Raw genomic sequence first — 17608 nt, forward strand, 5'->3', positions numbered from 1 at the left:
TTTGAGAATAAGGCTGTAATATAACAAAATGTGGAAAAAGTCAAGGGGTCTGAATACTTTCCGAATGCACTGTATATAAACACTAGATTGCTGTTGTTATGTGGTGGCCAATTAGAGGCTCTGAATATTGGTACTCCACAGAAGGACCAGTCCTCCATAGGAATGAATGGAATTCTACAATTCTACTGAACTGTATATACAGTCGTAGTCAAAAGTTTTGAGAATGACACTAGTATTGGTCTTCACAAAGTTTGCTGCTTCAGTGTTTTTAGATATTTTTGTCAGATGTTACTATGGTATACTGAAGTATAATTACAAGCATTCCATAAGTGTCAAAGGCTTTTATTGACAATTACATTAAGTTTATGCAAAGAGTCAATATTTGCAGACCTCTGCAATCCGCCCTGGCATGCTGTCAATTAACTTCTGGGCCACATCCTGACTGATGGCAGCCCATTCTTGCATAATCAATGCTTGGAGTTTGTCAGAATTTGTGGGTTTTTGTTTGTCCACCTGCCTCTTGAGGATCGACCACAAGTTCTCAATGGGATTAAGGTCTGGGGAGTTTCCTGGCCATGGACCCAAAATGTCGATGTTTTGTTCCCCCAAGCCACATAGTTATCACTTTTGCCTTATGGCAAGGTGCTCCATCATGCTGGAAAAGGCATTGGTCATCACCAAACTGTTCTTGGATGGTTGGGAGAAGTTGCTCTTGGAGGATGTGTTGGTACCATTCTTTATTCATGGCTGTGTTCTTAGGCAAAATTGTGAGTGAGCCCACTCCCTTGGCTGAGAAGCAACCCCACACATGAATGGTCTCAGGATGCTTTACTGTTGGCATGACACAGGACTGATGGTAGCGCTCACCTTGTCTTCTCCGGACAAGGTGTTTTCCGGATGCCCCAAACAATCGGAAAGGGGATTCATCAGAGAAAATGACTTTACCCCAGTCCTCAGCAGTCCAATACCTGTACCTTTTGCAGAATATCAGTCTGTCCCTGATGTTTTTCCTGGAGAGAAGTGGCTTCTTTGCTGCCCTTCTTGACACCAGGCCATCCTCCAAAAGTCTTCGCCTCACTGTGCGTGCAGATGCACTCACACCTGCCTGCTGCCATTCCTGAGCAAGCTCTGCACTGGTGGTGCCCCGATCCCGCAGCTGAATCAACTTTAGGAGACGGTCCTGGCGCTTGCTGGACTTTCTTGGGCGCCCTGACGCCTTCTTCACAACAATTGAACCTCTCTCCTTGAAGTTCTTGATGATCCGATAAATGGTTGATTTAGGTGCAATCTTACTAGCAGCAATATCCTTGCCTGTGAAGCCCTTTTTGTGCAAAGCAATGATGACGGCACATGTTTCCTTGCAGGTAACCATGGTTAACAGAGGAAGAACAATGATTTCAAGCACCACCCTCCTTTTAAAGCTTCCTGTCTGTTATTCTAACTCAATCAGCATGACAGAGTGATCTCCAGCCTTGTCCTCGTCAACACTCTCATCTGTGTTAATGAGAGAATCACTGACATGATGGCAGCTGGTCCTTTTGTGGCAGGGCTGAAATGCAGTATACAATGTTTTTTGGGGATTAAGTTCATTTTCATGGCAAAGAGGGACTTTGCAATTAATTGCAATTCATCTGATCTCTCTTCATGACATTCTGGAGTATATGCAAATTGCCATCATCAAAACTGAGGCAGCAGACTTTGTGAAAATTAGTATTTGTGTCATTCTCAAAACTTTTGACCACGCAGACTGACACAACCCAAACACACATATATACACATTACAACACACACACACACACGTTTACACTCATCATTTGCTGTTGCTGCTCTGTTCTTTATTTTACTCTTATTGTTATCTATCCTGATGTCTAGTCACTTTACCCTGCCTTCTTGTACATATCTACCTTAAATACCTTGCACATTGATCTTGTACTGGTACTCCCTATATATAAGTCCATTCTTGTGTATTTTATTTTATTCTTCGTGCTACAATTTTTATTTCTAAACTCTGCATTGTTGGGAAGAGTTCGTAAGCAAGCATTTCACGGTAAAGTCTATAACAGTTGTATTCGGCACATGTGACAAATAACATTTGATTTGATGATTATGATTTAAGTAATCTGAAGAGATGAAGGACTAGTGTGATTTATGATAACCCTGCTAATACGCCATTACACAGCAAGTTAAACATTTCTGCAAGGCACAAAACAATAGGAAAATTATGACATCTGCAGAAGGTTTTCATAGTATAAAAAGAAAGAAAGAAAGTTGCATATTCTGTGTATGCTCCCAACAATTGGGTAAACCTAACGACCAACGTTTCGGTAACGTAGTGCCTTCTTCAGGTTTTAGCACATCAAATATTGGGTGTGGGCAGTTTGGTTTGGCTGTTTCTCTCTCTCACTGACCCTGTAGATATTAAAGTTCAAGATATTAAAGAACTTGTTTGTGTCATGAGCCCTCTCACTCCACCGGGTTACCACCTTAATTTGCTTCCACTCTGCTCACCTCCCTCTCTCTACTCAGCCTAACTAGCTCCACCTGTCCCTGCTCTGCTCGGCTCTAATTACTCTGCCAGCTGCGCTGCATTACCCACTAACCTCTCCCAGTATTTAAGGCCCTGTCTTTCAGCTCTCCGGTGTCAGATCGTCTGCAAAGCTCACACCCGGAACCTGTTTGCTCGCGCTTCTGGCTCACCCTGGTTTTGTGACCCCGGACCTGCCTGTTTTTTGGATACTCTTCTGCCTCAGGAGATCCAGACCTGCTTCTGCCATTACGACTCCTGACTACTCTTCAATCCCGGTAACTCTGACCAGCCTTCTGCCTTGCTACTACGTATTTTGGATTTCCCTTGAACTGTACTGCTGCCTGGTTTCATTCCGCCCTGTTGTGTCTGTGTCTCCCCCCCCCCCAGGACTTCTGGAAGGACTTCTGGACCACCCACCACCGGCTTCATAGGACGCATCGCTGCCACTGGGGGGGGCACAGACCCAGCGCATTGGACGGGATCCCTGTTACCCCTGGAGCCTTCATTCACTCCCTACTTCCCTTTTCCCTTAAGTTTAATAAACTTTCTGGTGTGACGCAATTGTGGTCCTCTGGTCGTCTGTCTGAACCGTGACAGTACGATCTGACCATTATGGACTCAGCGCACACTTTCCCCGACATGGAAACCGATGAGCATGAGCAGCAGTTCCAGCAGCAGCAACAACAACTCGCCATGATCATTCAACTCCTCACCAACCTTACCCCAGCCAGTCTGCCCACCAGCCCAGCCCCCGAGTTACCTGCCCCGGTCATTGCAGCCGCTGCTCCGGAACCCAAGATTGGAAACCCCGAGCGGTTCAACGGCGATTCAACCCAGGTCCGGCCATTCCTGACTAGCTGCCGACTTCAGTTCTCCTTGCAGCCAAGGACCTTCGCCACGGAGGGGGCTAAAGTTGGGTATGCCATCACTCACCTGACGGGCCGAGCTCGACTCTGGGGAACAGCAGAGTTCGAACGTCAAACCCCCGCATGTGCAACCTTCGACCTGTTTGCTGAGGAGATGCTGAAGGTGTTTGACCTGGATTCACCCACCGCAGAGGCGTCTCGTGAACTGTTCAGTATTCGACAAGGCAGACGTACAGTCGCAGACCATTCCATCGACTTCCGAACCCTGGCTAGACGAAGTTCTTGGAACACACCATCGTTGGTGGACGCGTTCTTCCATAGTTTGGCTGACTATATCAAGGACGAGTTGGTCTCCCATGAACTGCCTTCCACTCTTGATGAAGCCATCGCACTGACTGTCAGGATCGACAGAAGGATACAGACCCGTCGTCGTGAGAGGGGGGCGCCAAGGTCCACCTACTACCGGCATTCGGAGAGATCCGACTGGGCTCCTGTCATCTACTGCCACTCACCCAGGTCAGCTTGATCAGTCTGAGCCTATGGAGATTGGGCGAGCCTCCCTCACTCCTGCAGAGCGCCAGCGCCGCTTCACCTCAAACCTCTGCCTCTATTGTGGAGGTGATGGACATCGTGTGGTAACCTGCCCTTTAAAGGGCCGAAGCTCACCGGGCGTAGGGGGAGTCCGGTTGAGTTCAATGACCATCCAGTCCTCCGACCGCAAACCCCTGCTGCAAGTTCACCTCCGCCTCTCTGACTCAACTCACACCCTGGCTGCTCTGGTGGATTCTGGCGCCGAAGCCAACATAATGGACATCAAGCTGGCACGCCAACTGGGACTGGAGAACCTCCGTTTGACACCTCCTATTCCTGCCCGGGCACTGGACGGACACTTACTCGGATCGGTCACTCATGTCACGGCCCCGGTCTCGATGGGTCTGTCCGGGAAACCATCAAGAAACTATCCAGTTTCACCTGCTCCCCTCTCCAGGCCAACCCCTCATCCTGGGTTACCCATGGCTCCGCCCGGCACAACCCTCAGCTCGACTGGGTGACCGGGGTGATCAGGGAGTGGGGAGAGGACTGCCACCGAACCTGCCTGCTTGCTGCCGCACTACCCCCTCGGCCAGTACCTACTAACTCCGCTCCTGACCTCTCCAATGTCCCAGAATGCTACCATGGTCTCAGAGAGGTGTTTAACAAAGCAAGAGCCACATCTCTGCCCCCTCACCGACCGTACGACTGTGCCATCGACCTCCTCCCTGGAACAGCTCCTCCAAGGGGTCGTCTTTATTCGTTGTCTGCTCCTGAAAGAAAGTCCATGGAGGACTACATCAATGGCTCTCTGTCCGCAGGATTAATCCGTTCATCTTCATCTCCTGCTGGTGCTGGCTTCTTCTTTGTGGGGAAGAAGGACGGATCTCTTCGCCCCTGCATCGACTACAGGGGACTCAACGACATCACAGTGAAAACCGTTACCCTCTGCCTCTGCTCACCTCTGCTTTTGAGTTGCTCCAGGGAGCCACTGTTTTTACCAAGTTGGATCTCAGAAACGCTTACCACCTAGTGCGGATCCGGGAGGGAGATGAATGGAAAACCGCATTCAATACACCAACAGGCCACTACGAGTATCTGGTTATGCCTTTTGGCCTCACCAATGCTCCTGCTGTGTTCCAGGCTCTAGTGAATGATGTACTGCGGGACATGTTAAACAAGTTTGTCTTCGTTTACCTGGATGACATCTTAATTTACTCCAGAAACCTGTCTGAACACACCCGCCATGTCCAGCAAGTCCTTCATCGTCTTCTGGAGAATTCCCTCTACGCCAAGGCAGAGAAATGTGAGTTTCACGTCAAGACAGTGGCCTTCCTGGGGTACATAGTGGCAGAAGGAAGTATCCAAATGGATCCTGCCAAAGTATCAGCAGTCACTTCATGGCCAGTTCCGGAGAACAGAAAGAAGCTGCAACAGTTTCTGGGGTTTGCTAACTTCTATAGGAAGTTTATCCGGAACTACAGTACCGTTGCTGCCCCTCTCACTGCTCTAACCAGCACCAAGCAACCCTTCACCTGGACCCCAGCAGCCGACAAAGCCTTCAGTACCCTCAAGGTGAGGTTCACCTCCGCTCCCATCCTCCAGATGCCTGATGTGGACCGGCAATTCATTGTGGAGGTGGACGCCTCGGATGTGGGAGTTGGTGCTGTGATTTCTCAGTGGGCTGCGGAGGATAGGAAGCTCCATCCCTGTGCCTTTTTCTCACGTCGGTTGTCCCCCTCTGAGTGCAATTACGACATAGGGAACCGTGAGCTGCTGGCTGTGAAACTTGCCTTGGAGGAGTGGCGTCACTGGCTGGAGGGGTCCACCATTCCATTTCTCGTTTGGACCGATCATAAGAACTTGGAGTACATCCGCACGGCCAAACGGTTGAACTCCAGGCAGTCCCGCTGGGCCCTGTTCTTCACCAGGTTTAATTTCACTCTGTCATACCGGCCTGGATCACGCAACACCAAGCCAGACGCCCTCTCCCGTCAATTCCAGAAGGATGACACCCCCTCCAAGGACCCTGTGTCGATTCTGCCAAGTCCCTGCATCGTTGCAGCTCTGACCTGGGCTGTTGAGGAACAGGTGCTGGAGGCTCTCCGTAACCAGCCAGGTCCCAGCACTTGCCCAGCTGACCGCCTTTTTGTCCCCGAAGACCTGAGGTCCCAGGTCATTCAGTGGGGACATGACTCCCGCCTAGCTTGTCACCCTGGCTCCACCCGCACTTACAACCTGCTCGCCCAGAGGTTCTGGTGGCCCTCTCTGAGGAAGGATGTACGGGGATTCGTCCAAGCCTGCCCCATCTGCAACCAACACAAGTCGTCCTGCCAGCCCCCAGCCGGATTGCTGCAGCCCCTGCCTGTGCCCAGACGTCCCTGGTCTCACATCGCCCTTGACTTTGTCACGGGGCTGCCCCCTTCAAGTGGCATGACCGTCATTCTCACCATCGTTGACCGTTTCAGCAAGATGGCACACTTCATTCCCCTCCCCAAGCTCCCAACCGCCAAGGAGACCGCCCAGGTGGTCCTGGAACACGTCTTCCGGATCCACGGACTGCCAAGGGATGTTGTTTCTGACCGTGGTCCACAATTCTCCTCCGCTTTTTGGAAGGAGTTCTGTCACCTGCTGGGAGCCACAGTCAGTCTGACTTCCGGATTCCATCCCCAATCCAATGGGCAGTCAGAGCGGGCTAATCAGGAGCTCGAGAAGGCACTGCGATGCATGACTTCACGCAACCCCCACTCCTGGTCGCAGCAATTGACATGGGTGGAATACGCACACAATTCTCTGACCTGCTCTGCCATCGGTATGTCCCCTTTCCAATGTGTTTATGGATACCAGCCTCCTCTATTTGCCAGCCAGGAGGAGGAGGTTACTTGCCCATCTGCACTTGCTTTTGCCCGTCGATGTCGCCGCACCTGGTCACAAGCCCGAGCCACACTCCTCAGGTCCGTTGCCAGCTACACTACCGGGGCCAACCGTCGGAGAATTCCTGCTCCCACCTACCATGTTGGTCAAAGGGTGTGGTTGTCATCGAAGAACCTGCCACTCAGGGTGGAGTCGCAGAAGCTGGCACCTCGGTTCATTGGCCCATTCCCTATCATAAGAGTGATTAGCCCAACTGCTGTCCGGCTCCAACTGCCTAATTCCCTGAGGGTGCACCCCACTTTCCATGTGTCTAAGATTAAGCCCATCCATGAGAGTCCGCTGGTCCCTGCTGCGCCTGGTCCTCCTCCTCCACGGCTCGTCGATGGTGGTCTGGTTTACACCGTCCGCCGCCTGCTTCGGTCCAGACGGAGGGGTAGGGGTCTCCAGTACCTCATTGACTGGGAGGGCTATGGACCTGAGGAAAGGACCTGGGTGCCAGCTAGTCGGATTGTGGATAGGACTCTCATCACCGCTTTCCACCAACGGCATCCTGATCAACCTGCAATCCGTAGGGGGCCGCCCCAGAGGGGTCCCTAACCGTCCGGCCCGCTCGGCTTCCTGTCCTGTGCCTGATCCTGTCTCGGGACCTGTCCCATCTCCCGACCACGGCCCTCCGGCTTCCTCCGAGGATGAGGACGTTCACTCGGACCGTTCGGAGGAGTTCTAGCCCTCCTCCGGCTCCCCTCCTCCCGCCCGGCGTGGTGTTGCTCTTGGGACTTCTGGGGCCGTCCCTTGGGGGGGTTCTGTCATGAGCCCTCTCACTCCACCGGGTTACCACCTTAATTTGCTTCCACTCTGCTCACCTCCCTCTCTCTACTCAGCCTAACTAGCTCCACCTGTCCCTGCTCTGCTCGGCTCTAATTACTCTGCCAGCTGCGCTGCATTACCCACTAACCTCTCCCAGTATTTAAGGCCCTGTCTTTCAGCTCTCCGGTGTCAGATCGTCTGCAAAGCTCACACCCGGAACCTGTTTGCTCGCGCTTCTGGCTCACCCTGGTTTTGTGACCCCGGACCTGCCTGTTTTTGGATACTCTTCTGCCTCAGGAGATCCAGACCTGCTTCTGCCATTACGACTCCTGACTACTCTTCAATCCCGGTAACTCTGACCAGCCTTCTGCCTTGCTACTACGTATTTTGGATTTCCCTTGAACTGTACTGCTGCCTGGTTTCATTCCGCCCTGTTGTGTCTGTGTCTCCCCCCCCCCCAGGACTTCTGGAAGGACTTCTGGACCACCCACCACCGGCTTCATAGGACGCATCGCTGCCACTGGGGGGGGGCACAGACCCAGCGCATTGGACGGGATCCCTGTTACCCCTGGAGCCTTCATTCACTCCCTACTTCCCTTTTCCCTTAAGTTTAATAAACTTTCTGGTGTGACGCAATTGTGGTCCTCTGGTCGTCTGTCTGAACCGTGACAGTTTGGTTGTGCAGTTCAGTTTACTATCATAGGAGTTATACAAATAGAGAACCCTCAAGCATGACAAGCAGCACAAATAATCTCTTTCTAAGGTTAAGCCATGGGTAGAGGAGCACAATGAGGCTCAAAGAGCCATTGAATGTCATATGTGAGTTATACGCTGATGATGCGTAGAGAAATAAAGAATGGGAAAGAGTATAGACGATTGAGAGGGAAAAGGGTGTAGGCCGAAAATAGTTTTTTTTTTTATAAAGCTGGGTGTTGTCGCTAGGTGACCCTCCCTGGATGCCCATGTCTTTTTGGTCAGCAAATTATGTCATCCCTCTTCACAATGTATGCCCACACACACACACACACACACACACACAAACGCAAGCATGCACACACACAAAGGGTTAGGGCAGAGAAGCAGACCAAATAAAAAATTAAGGAATGAAATGGGAGAGACGAAGAGAACTCTGCCATTTCATAATCTTCCCCTTATCGCTACAGTACCAAACAACTACATGTAAAACTTTATTTTAAATATTTCACTTATAGTGAGAACCTGTTGTTTATGATGCATGTGACGAATACAATTTGATTTGATTAGTTAAGTACTCTGCCATTACAAGGCTATTCCACTAGAGGGCATAAAAACATGACCCTCCAAAAGCTTCCATGTTGCACAATAAAGCTGCTGCACCCCTTCCATTAGAACCACTTTACATGGTGGTTGTAGAGACATATTTTTATTTTCTTGCTATTTAACCGTGCAGTCTTGATATGTGGTGCAGACAGATATACACCACTGCTTTCTCAATCGAAATGTATCGAAATGTACAGAAAACGAGGCTTAAGAATCTATTTTAAATTATTTTCATGAGAGGTTTCCATACATTTCCATAAATTATATCTGCAGCGAAATAAAATGATTGGATGTGCTGAGGATATCTGAATAAGTAAATTATTATTATATCTTATTGCTGAGAGCAAAACTGGATTTACTGTAGCTTACCTATTGGAGCAGCAGGTTGGAGCTGCTTTATTAAAAAATCACCCAAATGCTATAAGCTATTCCATATAGTGAACTACTTTTAAACATGTGAAAAGTAATGCACAATATAGAGAATAGGGTGCCAATTGGGACGCAAGAATAGGGTGCCAATTGGGACGCATATATTGGTCTGACTTCTCACGTCATCATGACCACTCCCAGAGTGATACAAATCACACAGGAAGTGATGCCAATTTAGCAATTTGTTGCTAGATTTAGGAACTTTTCAGACCACCCTGGCAACTTTTTTTTCAAACAGCACCTAGCAACAAATGTAGCTACTTAAAAAAAAATATTTGGAACTTTTATCAACTTTTGAAAAGTGACTCAAACGATACAATGCACGCATTTTCCCTCTAAATGACACAAAAACGATTTTCTCTGTCACACACTCAGTCACAACACACGTGCCTGGCTGCAAAAGTGCATTGTGAGTGACGTCAGCAGCAGGCGCTCAGCTCGTGCACAGGCAGCAGCAGGCCAGCCAAGCAGCACAACAACCTGGAGAGAGCTGGAGAGAGATGCCTAGCGCACACATCATTATTTGAGTTGTTTGTTCAATAAGATAGCATATATACCTTGTTATTAGCTTGTACCTATAATTGTTGATCAGTTAGGTAGCATGTTAACTAACTACCAATACACTGCTTAAAACTATAATTGTTCAGAATGTGTAGGTTTACTAGTTAATAAGAAAATAAATAAAATGTAATTGTTCAATAATGTCTAATGTGTAATTCTTCAATATTTCGATGTGTTGTGTTTTAAAATAAAAATAAATTTTCATATAAAATGTGTTGTGTTTATATTACTTTTACAAATAAAAATGTGATAATAAACAAACAAATCTAAACTAACAAATTACAAGTCATATTTGTTGCGGAGATGGCCAGTCAATTTGAGTAACGTTATTGTGTATTCTACGTAATGACGCAGTTTTACGTTATTACGCCATGACATCACAAAGTCATTTGGCAACTTTTAAGCAACAAATCGGCCTACCTTCCCCTGAAATGTAGTTGGCAACACCGTACACAGGTAAAAGCCTCACTACATGTAGTATCAGGGATGGTCACCATCATAAATGCTGGCTACAACTGCTGGGCTAATTATTTACACTCTGATCAACTGTAATGATAGTGCTTGCTCAAACAAGTTGTTTGTCACTGCAATCGATTATAATTAATAATTTACACTAGGCTAAGTGTATTTGTCTTTACCTCACTTTCAATTTTCATTGTTTAGCCCACCTCGTTTGTTTTGTGTATAAGTGGGAGATTAATTAAATGTAGGGCTATCAATCATTTATTTAAAAAAATAGTTAGTTAGTCATTTTAATAGTTTTTATTACACAGCGCAAAATATTAGCTTGACTGTGTTTGGTAGGTTTACCAAGGTAACTTACTATCATAGTCTTACTGTCTTGCTCAATATCCACGGTATCATTAGTTACTTCACTCAAGGCAGCGCATACAGGGCGTTGCCTGTCTATAAATTCTCATGCGCAATATTTCTCAACTCTGCACAATTCAACCTCTTCTCAATTGCCAACTCCACACTCGTGAACGGTAAGAATTCAGCCTCTAATACGAATGTAAAAAGTCGATTCAAGCTAAATAGTTTTGTTAATCCTATCTGATCTCCTCCTTCAACTCAGAAACTAGTCTGCAGACTTTATTCTTGGTGCAGTTTTCTATGGAGTGGGTGTCATACTTTTCATCTGTAAATATAAAAGTGAACATAACAGTCACTTTTTACAGTCCAGACTTAACTTTTTAGGTGATCTGTATTGATTAAGGATTTTAAAACTTCATCATTTGGGGGGCAGGTAGCTTAGTGGTTAAGAGCATTGTGCCAGTAACCGAAAGGTCGCTGGTTCTAATCCCCGAGCTGACTAGGTGATAAATCTGTTCGATGTGCCCTTGAGCAAGGCACTTAACCCTAATTGCTCCTGTAAGTCGCTCTGGATAAGAGTGTCTGCTAAATGACTAAAATGTAAATGTATAACTAAAATAATCACACTGGGCAAAAGAGCATGGTCAACATATAGAACCTGTCATGTTTGCTTAACAATTATACCGTTATAATTGTTTTTTCTAAAATATCATCTGAGTTTTTTATATTAATTAACATTAAGGAAACTGACTGAAAAAATGTTTTTCGTTAAATTTCCAGTTAAAATCCCCATCTGCTGCTCTGACTCATTCTACCCATTTCCTTTTAGCCCCTAATGATAATAATCATAATGTAGTATTGTCTAATATTAACTCAGTGGAGTCCAGAGAGACTACACCAGGGTGTGGCTCACTTTGAAAGAATGGGTTTAGAGCTGACTGTCGACATGTACACACACGTTTCCTCAGTGTTGGTGCGGCCTCTCTTTCTCTAGTCTAGTTTGTCTTTCCTTCTACTCAGTTTTGGACTACATTTTTCCCACATTCAGTCATTTTCTCTCTTCTCTCATACCACATCCTTTTTTTACTACCTCTCTTTTATGAAATATCTCTCTCTCTGTCCCTCTCTCTCTCTGGCTCACTTTCCCTGCCCCTCTCTCTCACTCTCTCGCACTCTCTCTCAGTGTGACCTCACTCAGACCTGCAGCCATGCCTTCAGAACTGGAACGTGCCATGGAGTCCATGATCACCGTGTTCCACAAGTACGCTGCTAAGGAGGGCAGTGGCAACACTTTGAGCCGCCGCGAGCTCAAGGACCTGATGGAGAACGAGCTCTCTGGCTTCCTCAAGGTGGCCATCTCTACTACTATCTCTACGAAGGGTGCGTCCCAAATGGTACCCTATTCCCTATATAGTGCACTACCCTATGGGCCCTGCTCAAAAGTAGTGCACTATATAGGGAATAGGGTGCCATTTGGGACGCACAGTATATTATCTCTATTACTATATACTACTAGCTGTAGTAGAACTCCATGTTTGTTTGATACAGAAAACATGCACGCTTTATGATTAGGAACAGGAGTTTTTCCTCATCACGTGACGTAACCATGAAAAACTCAGGGCCCTAGTCATAAGGTTTGACTAGGGCCCAGAGTTTTCCCTGGTTAAGTGGTCAGCAAAACAACTTGGCCCTACTTGTCATGTACCTGCCCAATAAAGAGTAGCGACTTTCACTGTTGTCCCGTATTAATGTTAGTGAAATTACAGTATTAATATTTAGTATTATTAAAATGTCCCTGTCTTCCTTGTGTTTCCCTTTCAGTCTCAGAAGGACCCAACCACAGTAGACAAGATAATGAAGGATCTGGACTCTAACGGTGATGGAGAGGTGGACTTTGAGGAGTTTGTTTCTCTAGTTGTGGGCCTGTCCATCGCCTGTGAGCAGTGCTACCAGATGCACAAGAAGAAGATGGGGAAGTGAGGGATGAAAAGAGGAGAGGGGGAAGGGGTGCAGAGTAGAGAAGGGTTCTAATTTTCACTTTTGTAATTGTCACACTGTCCATTAAACACAAAGACCAAGGAGGAGTTGTCATTATTTTGTGTGTGTGTTTGTGTGTGTGTGTGTGTGCTAAGCAAGCAGCGTGAAGTCCTTTATGTGTAAAGTACTTCACACTACTTGCTTAGCACGTGTGTGTGTGTATGCGTGCGGGCATGTGTGTGTAAGAGCGGGGGAGAGAGAGAGACTTTATAATGTATTTATATGGTTTTATATGTGTTATAACCAATCTATTGGAGTTCTATCAGAGTAAAAGTATTGTAGATGTGTGCTGATAGCTTTGTCTACATGCTCACAAGAGAAATGCATGACAGTCTTGAAGACCCCATATACCAGGGATATTCAAATCTTACCCTACGATGTCCGGAAGCGTGCTGGTTTTCTGTCATACCTGATCATTAAATGCACCTACCTGATGTCCCAGGCCTAAATTAGTCCGTGATTAGAGGAGAAAAAGTAAGAAAAAAAAAGGTACGTTGACATCTGTTGGAATGAATCCTATTCTGAGACAGCTGCCCTCAGAAGAAGATTTATCCCAGCTAATGTCAACAAGCATATACCATGTCATTTCACACCTTTACCTGTGATTTCAGTCTTATACAGATTATGATAGCTTAGTGGTTAAGAGCGTTGTGCTAGTAACTGAAAGGGCGCTGGTTCTAATCCCCGAGCCGACTAGGTGAAAAATCTGTCGATGTGCCCTTGAGCAAGGCACTTAACCCTAATTGCTCCTGTAAGTCACTCTGGATAAGAGTGTCTGCTAAATTACAAAAAATATAAAATATAATGCCTACCTGGATTTTTCTTAGAGGGCAGAGGGAACTCTCTTGTGAGGCTGATAAAAATGCTCACAATGTTCTACAGTACTGTACACACCCTCTGTCCTCATGATCTTTGGTCAGACATCTATCTACATCTTATCTTTAAGGTTAAAAATTGTGCAACATTTTGACTGCGAAACACAGTACAGTTTTACAATTCTTGATTTGATTGTATGTAACAGAGGCAATCAAAAATAACTGTAGGGTGGTTGAATAAATAGGACACATACTGTATTGTCATATCATTGTTTTACCACAAGCAGTGGTGGAAAAAGTACCCAATTGATACCTTAACAGAAAATGACTCCCAGTAAAATATTACTTGAGTAAAAGTCAAAAAGTATTAGATTTTAAATATACTTAATATCAAAAGTAAATGTAATTTCAAAAATATACTTTAGTATCTAAAGTAAAAGTATGAATAATTTCAAATTCCTTATATTAAGCAAACCAGGCGGCACGATTTTCTTGTTTTTTTAAATTTACGGATAGCCAGGGGCACACTCCAACACTCAGCGTGTCATGGTCTGGTGCATGTTGGGTAACTCTCTCTCTCTCTCTCTCTCTCTCTCTCTCTCTCTCTCTCTCTCTCTCTCTCTCTCTCTCTCTCTCTCTCTCTCTCTCTCTCTCTCTCTCTCTCTCTCTCTGTGTGAATGTTCTTGGGCAGGGCCTACTCTGCGGCCAACTTAGTTACAAGGCCAACAGGGGTGTTGTTAGGTAATGACACATAGAAGGGTTTTGGAATGGACACTTCCCTCTCTATCATTTCATAACATAATTTCTACTCACTTTGTGCGATGTGCATTTTACAGAATACTGTACTGTGTTAAATGAGACAACAAAAATCCACAGTCATTTATATATTCTTAATTTTTACATTATATTTAGTGCATTCATCTTAAAGGCCCACTGCCGTCAAAAATGTGATTATCCTGTATTTAATTTATATTTCCACATTACGAGGTTGGAATAATACTGTGAAATTGTGAAAATTCTTGCTTGAGAAATTGCTCTATGCCTAGAAGCTATTTTTGTTTCTTTTTGACCATTTTAATTGATATTGAGATTAAAAATAAATGTCTTAAAAAACGGCTGCATTGGACCTTTAAGATAGCTAGTTGGGACAACCACATATCTAAATCATAGTAAGTAAATTTTTCCTCAATAAAGTAGCCAGTGCTAGTAGGAAAAAAAGTGAAGTGCGAGTGTTAGTTCACGAAAGGCAAGGGTGTTCTTTTTTTTGTGAGGGGGAGGGGTGCTGTGGGATTATTTAAGATGGGCAGGGACTCTGCTGTCCTAGTGTCAGAGGGAAGCTTGTTCCACCATTGGGGTGCCAGGACAGAGAAGAGCTTTGAATGGGCATAGAGACAACACTAAATACATTCCCAGTGAGCAAAACTGGTTGAAAAAATACATATTTTCATCCAGTTCTGCTCTCTGGGGTGGAAGTCATTGATCATTGGTTTAAGAGTCTACAGGTCAACTCATTCTCAGAAGAAGAATGGTCAGAGAATTTTAATTTCAGTTATTTAGATAAAATCCCTAATTTGGATAGTTTAACAAAAATAACAAATGTAGTTCCATTTACAATGCCTGTCTCAAAGTATGTCCATCTAATTATTTAAAAACAAATACAAGGTTTGGCTGGCTCTCGACAAAGTTCCTCTTATCTTCTGCATTATGGGATCACTGTGATTAGTCCACAGTTCCAACTTTGACCACTAGACATCAGGAGAGTACAAAAATTATACTGATGAACTCTGAGCTTGACAAAAATGGTCAACAAGTCAAGCTATGGCACCTCATGGTCGTATTCATTAGGCACCAAACGGAAGAAATAGGGAGGCACTACCTAAACTTGTGTCTAGTTTATGTTTTCTGTTGCAAAACCTTTTGATACAAATTGCCCTAATGAATACAACCCAAATCTACTTATTGTGTCAACCCTCACATATGTAAGAGATAAGAACATGCCATAAGGTCCCTTCACAGCTAGCTGGAAATGTTGCCAATGGAGCTACCCACTCATTCAAGTGTTTTTCTTTATTTTTACTATTTAGAATATATTATTCTATATAGAATAATGGTGAAGACATCAAAACTATGAAATAACACATATGGAATCATGTAGTAACCAAAAAAGTGTTAAACAAATCAAAATATATTTTATATTTCGAGATTCTTCAAATAGCCACCCTTTGCCTTGATGACAGCTTTGCACACTCTTGGCATTCTCTCAAGCAGCTTCACCTGGAATGCTTTTCCAACAGTCTTGAAGGAGTTCCCACATATGCTGAGCACTTGTTGGCTGCTTTTCCTTCACTCTGCCGTCCGACTCATCCCAAACCACCTCAATTGGTTTGAGGTCGGGGAATTGTGGAGGCCAGGTCATCTGATGCAGCACTCCATCACTCTCCTTCTTGGGAAAATAGCCCTTACACAAACTGGAGGTGTGTTGGGTCATTGTCCTGTTGAAAAACAAATGATAGTCCCACTAAGCCGAAACCAGATGGGATGGCGTATCGCTGCAGAATGCTGTGGTAGCCATGCTGGTTAAGTGTGCCTTGAATTCTAAATATATCACAGACAGTGTCACCAGCAAAGTTTTGATGTCTTCACTATTATTCTACAATGTAAAAAATTTTAAAAATAAAGAAAAAGCCTTGAATGAGTAGGTGTGTCTAAACTTTTCATTGGTACTGTATGTAATTGGATCCTTTTTTTACACCTCAATTGGTTGGTACGTTGTCAAGGAGGAAGGTCACGTGTGTTTGCGAGCAGAGGACCACTAGTTCCGACCACTAGTTTGAGCCCGGTATGGGGACAGGGACAGTGTAGGAAGCTATACTGTTATCAGCACACTCCCCAACTCCTTCTCTCTCAATTTAAACATTATTATCTTTGAAGGAGAGAAAATATATTTTTTAAAGAGCACACAGTGGAGGTTAATGAAAGCAGAAGTGGTTGTTTGTGTATGTGAAACCGGAGTCAAAGGGCAGTAGAGAGGGAAGAAAAAATCTGAGAGGAGTTCTACAGCATGCACGCACGCACACACACAGACACACACACAGACACACACACAGACAGACACACACACACACACACACACACACACACACACACACACACACACACACACACACACACACACACACACACACACACACACACACACACACACACACACACACACACACATACACACACACAGAGACACAACCCTTTACTACAGTGTTGACATATAGGAGCAATAGTTAAATAGCAGACACACATCCACACGCATATACACTACCGTTCAAACGTTTGGGGTCACTTAGAAATGTCCTTGTTTTTTTAAAGAAAAGCAATTTTTCTGTCCATTAAAATAACATCAAATTGATCAGAAATAAAGTGTAGACATTGTTCATGTTGTAAATGGCTATTGTAGCTGGAAACGGCTGATTATTTATGAAATATCTACGTAGGCGTACAGAGGCCCATTTTCAGCAACCATCAGTCCTGTGTTTCAATTGCATGTTGTGTTTGCTAATCCAAGTTTATCATTTTAAAAGCCTAATTGATCATTAGAAAACCCTTTTGTAACAGCTGAAATCTCTTGTGCTGATTAAAGAAGCAATAAAACTGGTCCTCTGAGACTAGTTGAGTATCTGGAGCATCAGCAATTGTGGGTTCGATTACAGGCTCAAAATGGCCAGAAACAAATAACTTTCTTCTGAAACTCGTCAGTCTATTCTTGTTCTGAGAAATGAAGACTATTCCTTGCGAGAAATTGCCAAGAAACTGAAGATCTCGTACAACGCTGTGTACTACTCCCTTTACAGAACAGCGCAAACTGGCTTTAACCAGAATAGAAAGAGGAGGTCGGAGGCCCCGGTGCACAACTGAGCAAGAGGACAAATACATTAGAGTGTCTAGTTTGAGAAACAGACACCTCACAGGTCCTCAACTGGCAGCTTCATTAAATAGTACCCGCAAAACACCAGTCTCAACGTCAACAGTGAAGAGGCAACTCCGGGATGCTGACC

At 45.2% G+C, this 17608-nt stretch overlaps 1 protein-coding gene and 1 pseudogene across 1 annotated transcript; one reads left to right on the forward strand and one right to left on the reverse strand.

Moving 5' to 3' along the window:
* Positions 1 to 17608, reverse strand: part of LOC123492892 — a 46104-nt pseudogene that overhangs the window by 20883 nt on the left and 7613 nt on the right.
* On the forward strand, positions 10769 to 12786 carry LOC121586311 (protein S100-A1). The gene is made up of 3 exons (XM_041902910.1): positions 10769 to 10880; positions 11891 to 12056; positions 12529 to 12786. The coding sequence occupies exons 1-3, from the start codon at positions 10813 to 10815 to the stop codon at positions 12685 to 12687; spliced, it is 393 nt and encodes a 130-aa protein (XP_041758844.1). The 5' UTR covers positions 10769 to 10812; the 3' UTR covers positions 12688 to 12786.

Source organism: Coregonus clupeaformis, chromosome 17, assembly GCF_020615455.1.
Source record: "Coregonus clupeaformis isolate EN_2021a chromosome 17, ASM2061545v1, whole genome shotgun sequence".
Classification (NCBI taxonomy): domain Eukaryota; kingdom Metazoa; phylum Chordata; class Actinopteri; order Salmoniformes; family Salmonidae; genus Coregonus; species Coregonus clupeaformis.

What these genes read in the sequence shown, in the direction of transcription:
- LOC121586311 (XM_041902910.1), top strand. Translation starts at nt 10,813, where the DNA reads ATGCGCAATATTTCTCAACTCTGCACAATTCAACCTCTTCTCAATTGC. An exon ending in CAACTCCACACTCGTGAACG is followed by an intron (nt 10,881 to 11,890) that starts GTAAGAATTCAG and finishes ACTCTCTCTCAG; the next exon opens with TGTGACCTCACTCAGACCTG. An exon ending in AGCTCTCTGGCTTCCTCAAG is followed by an intron (nt 12,057 to 12,528) that starts GTGGCCATCTCT and finishes TTTCCCTTTCAG; the next exon opens with TCTCAGAAGGACCCAACCAC.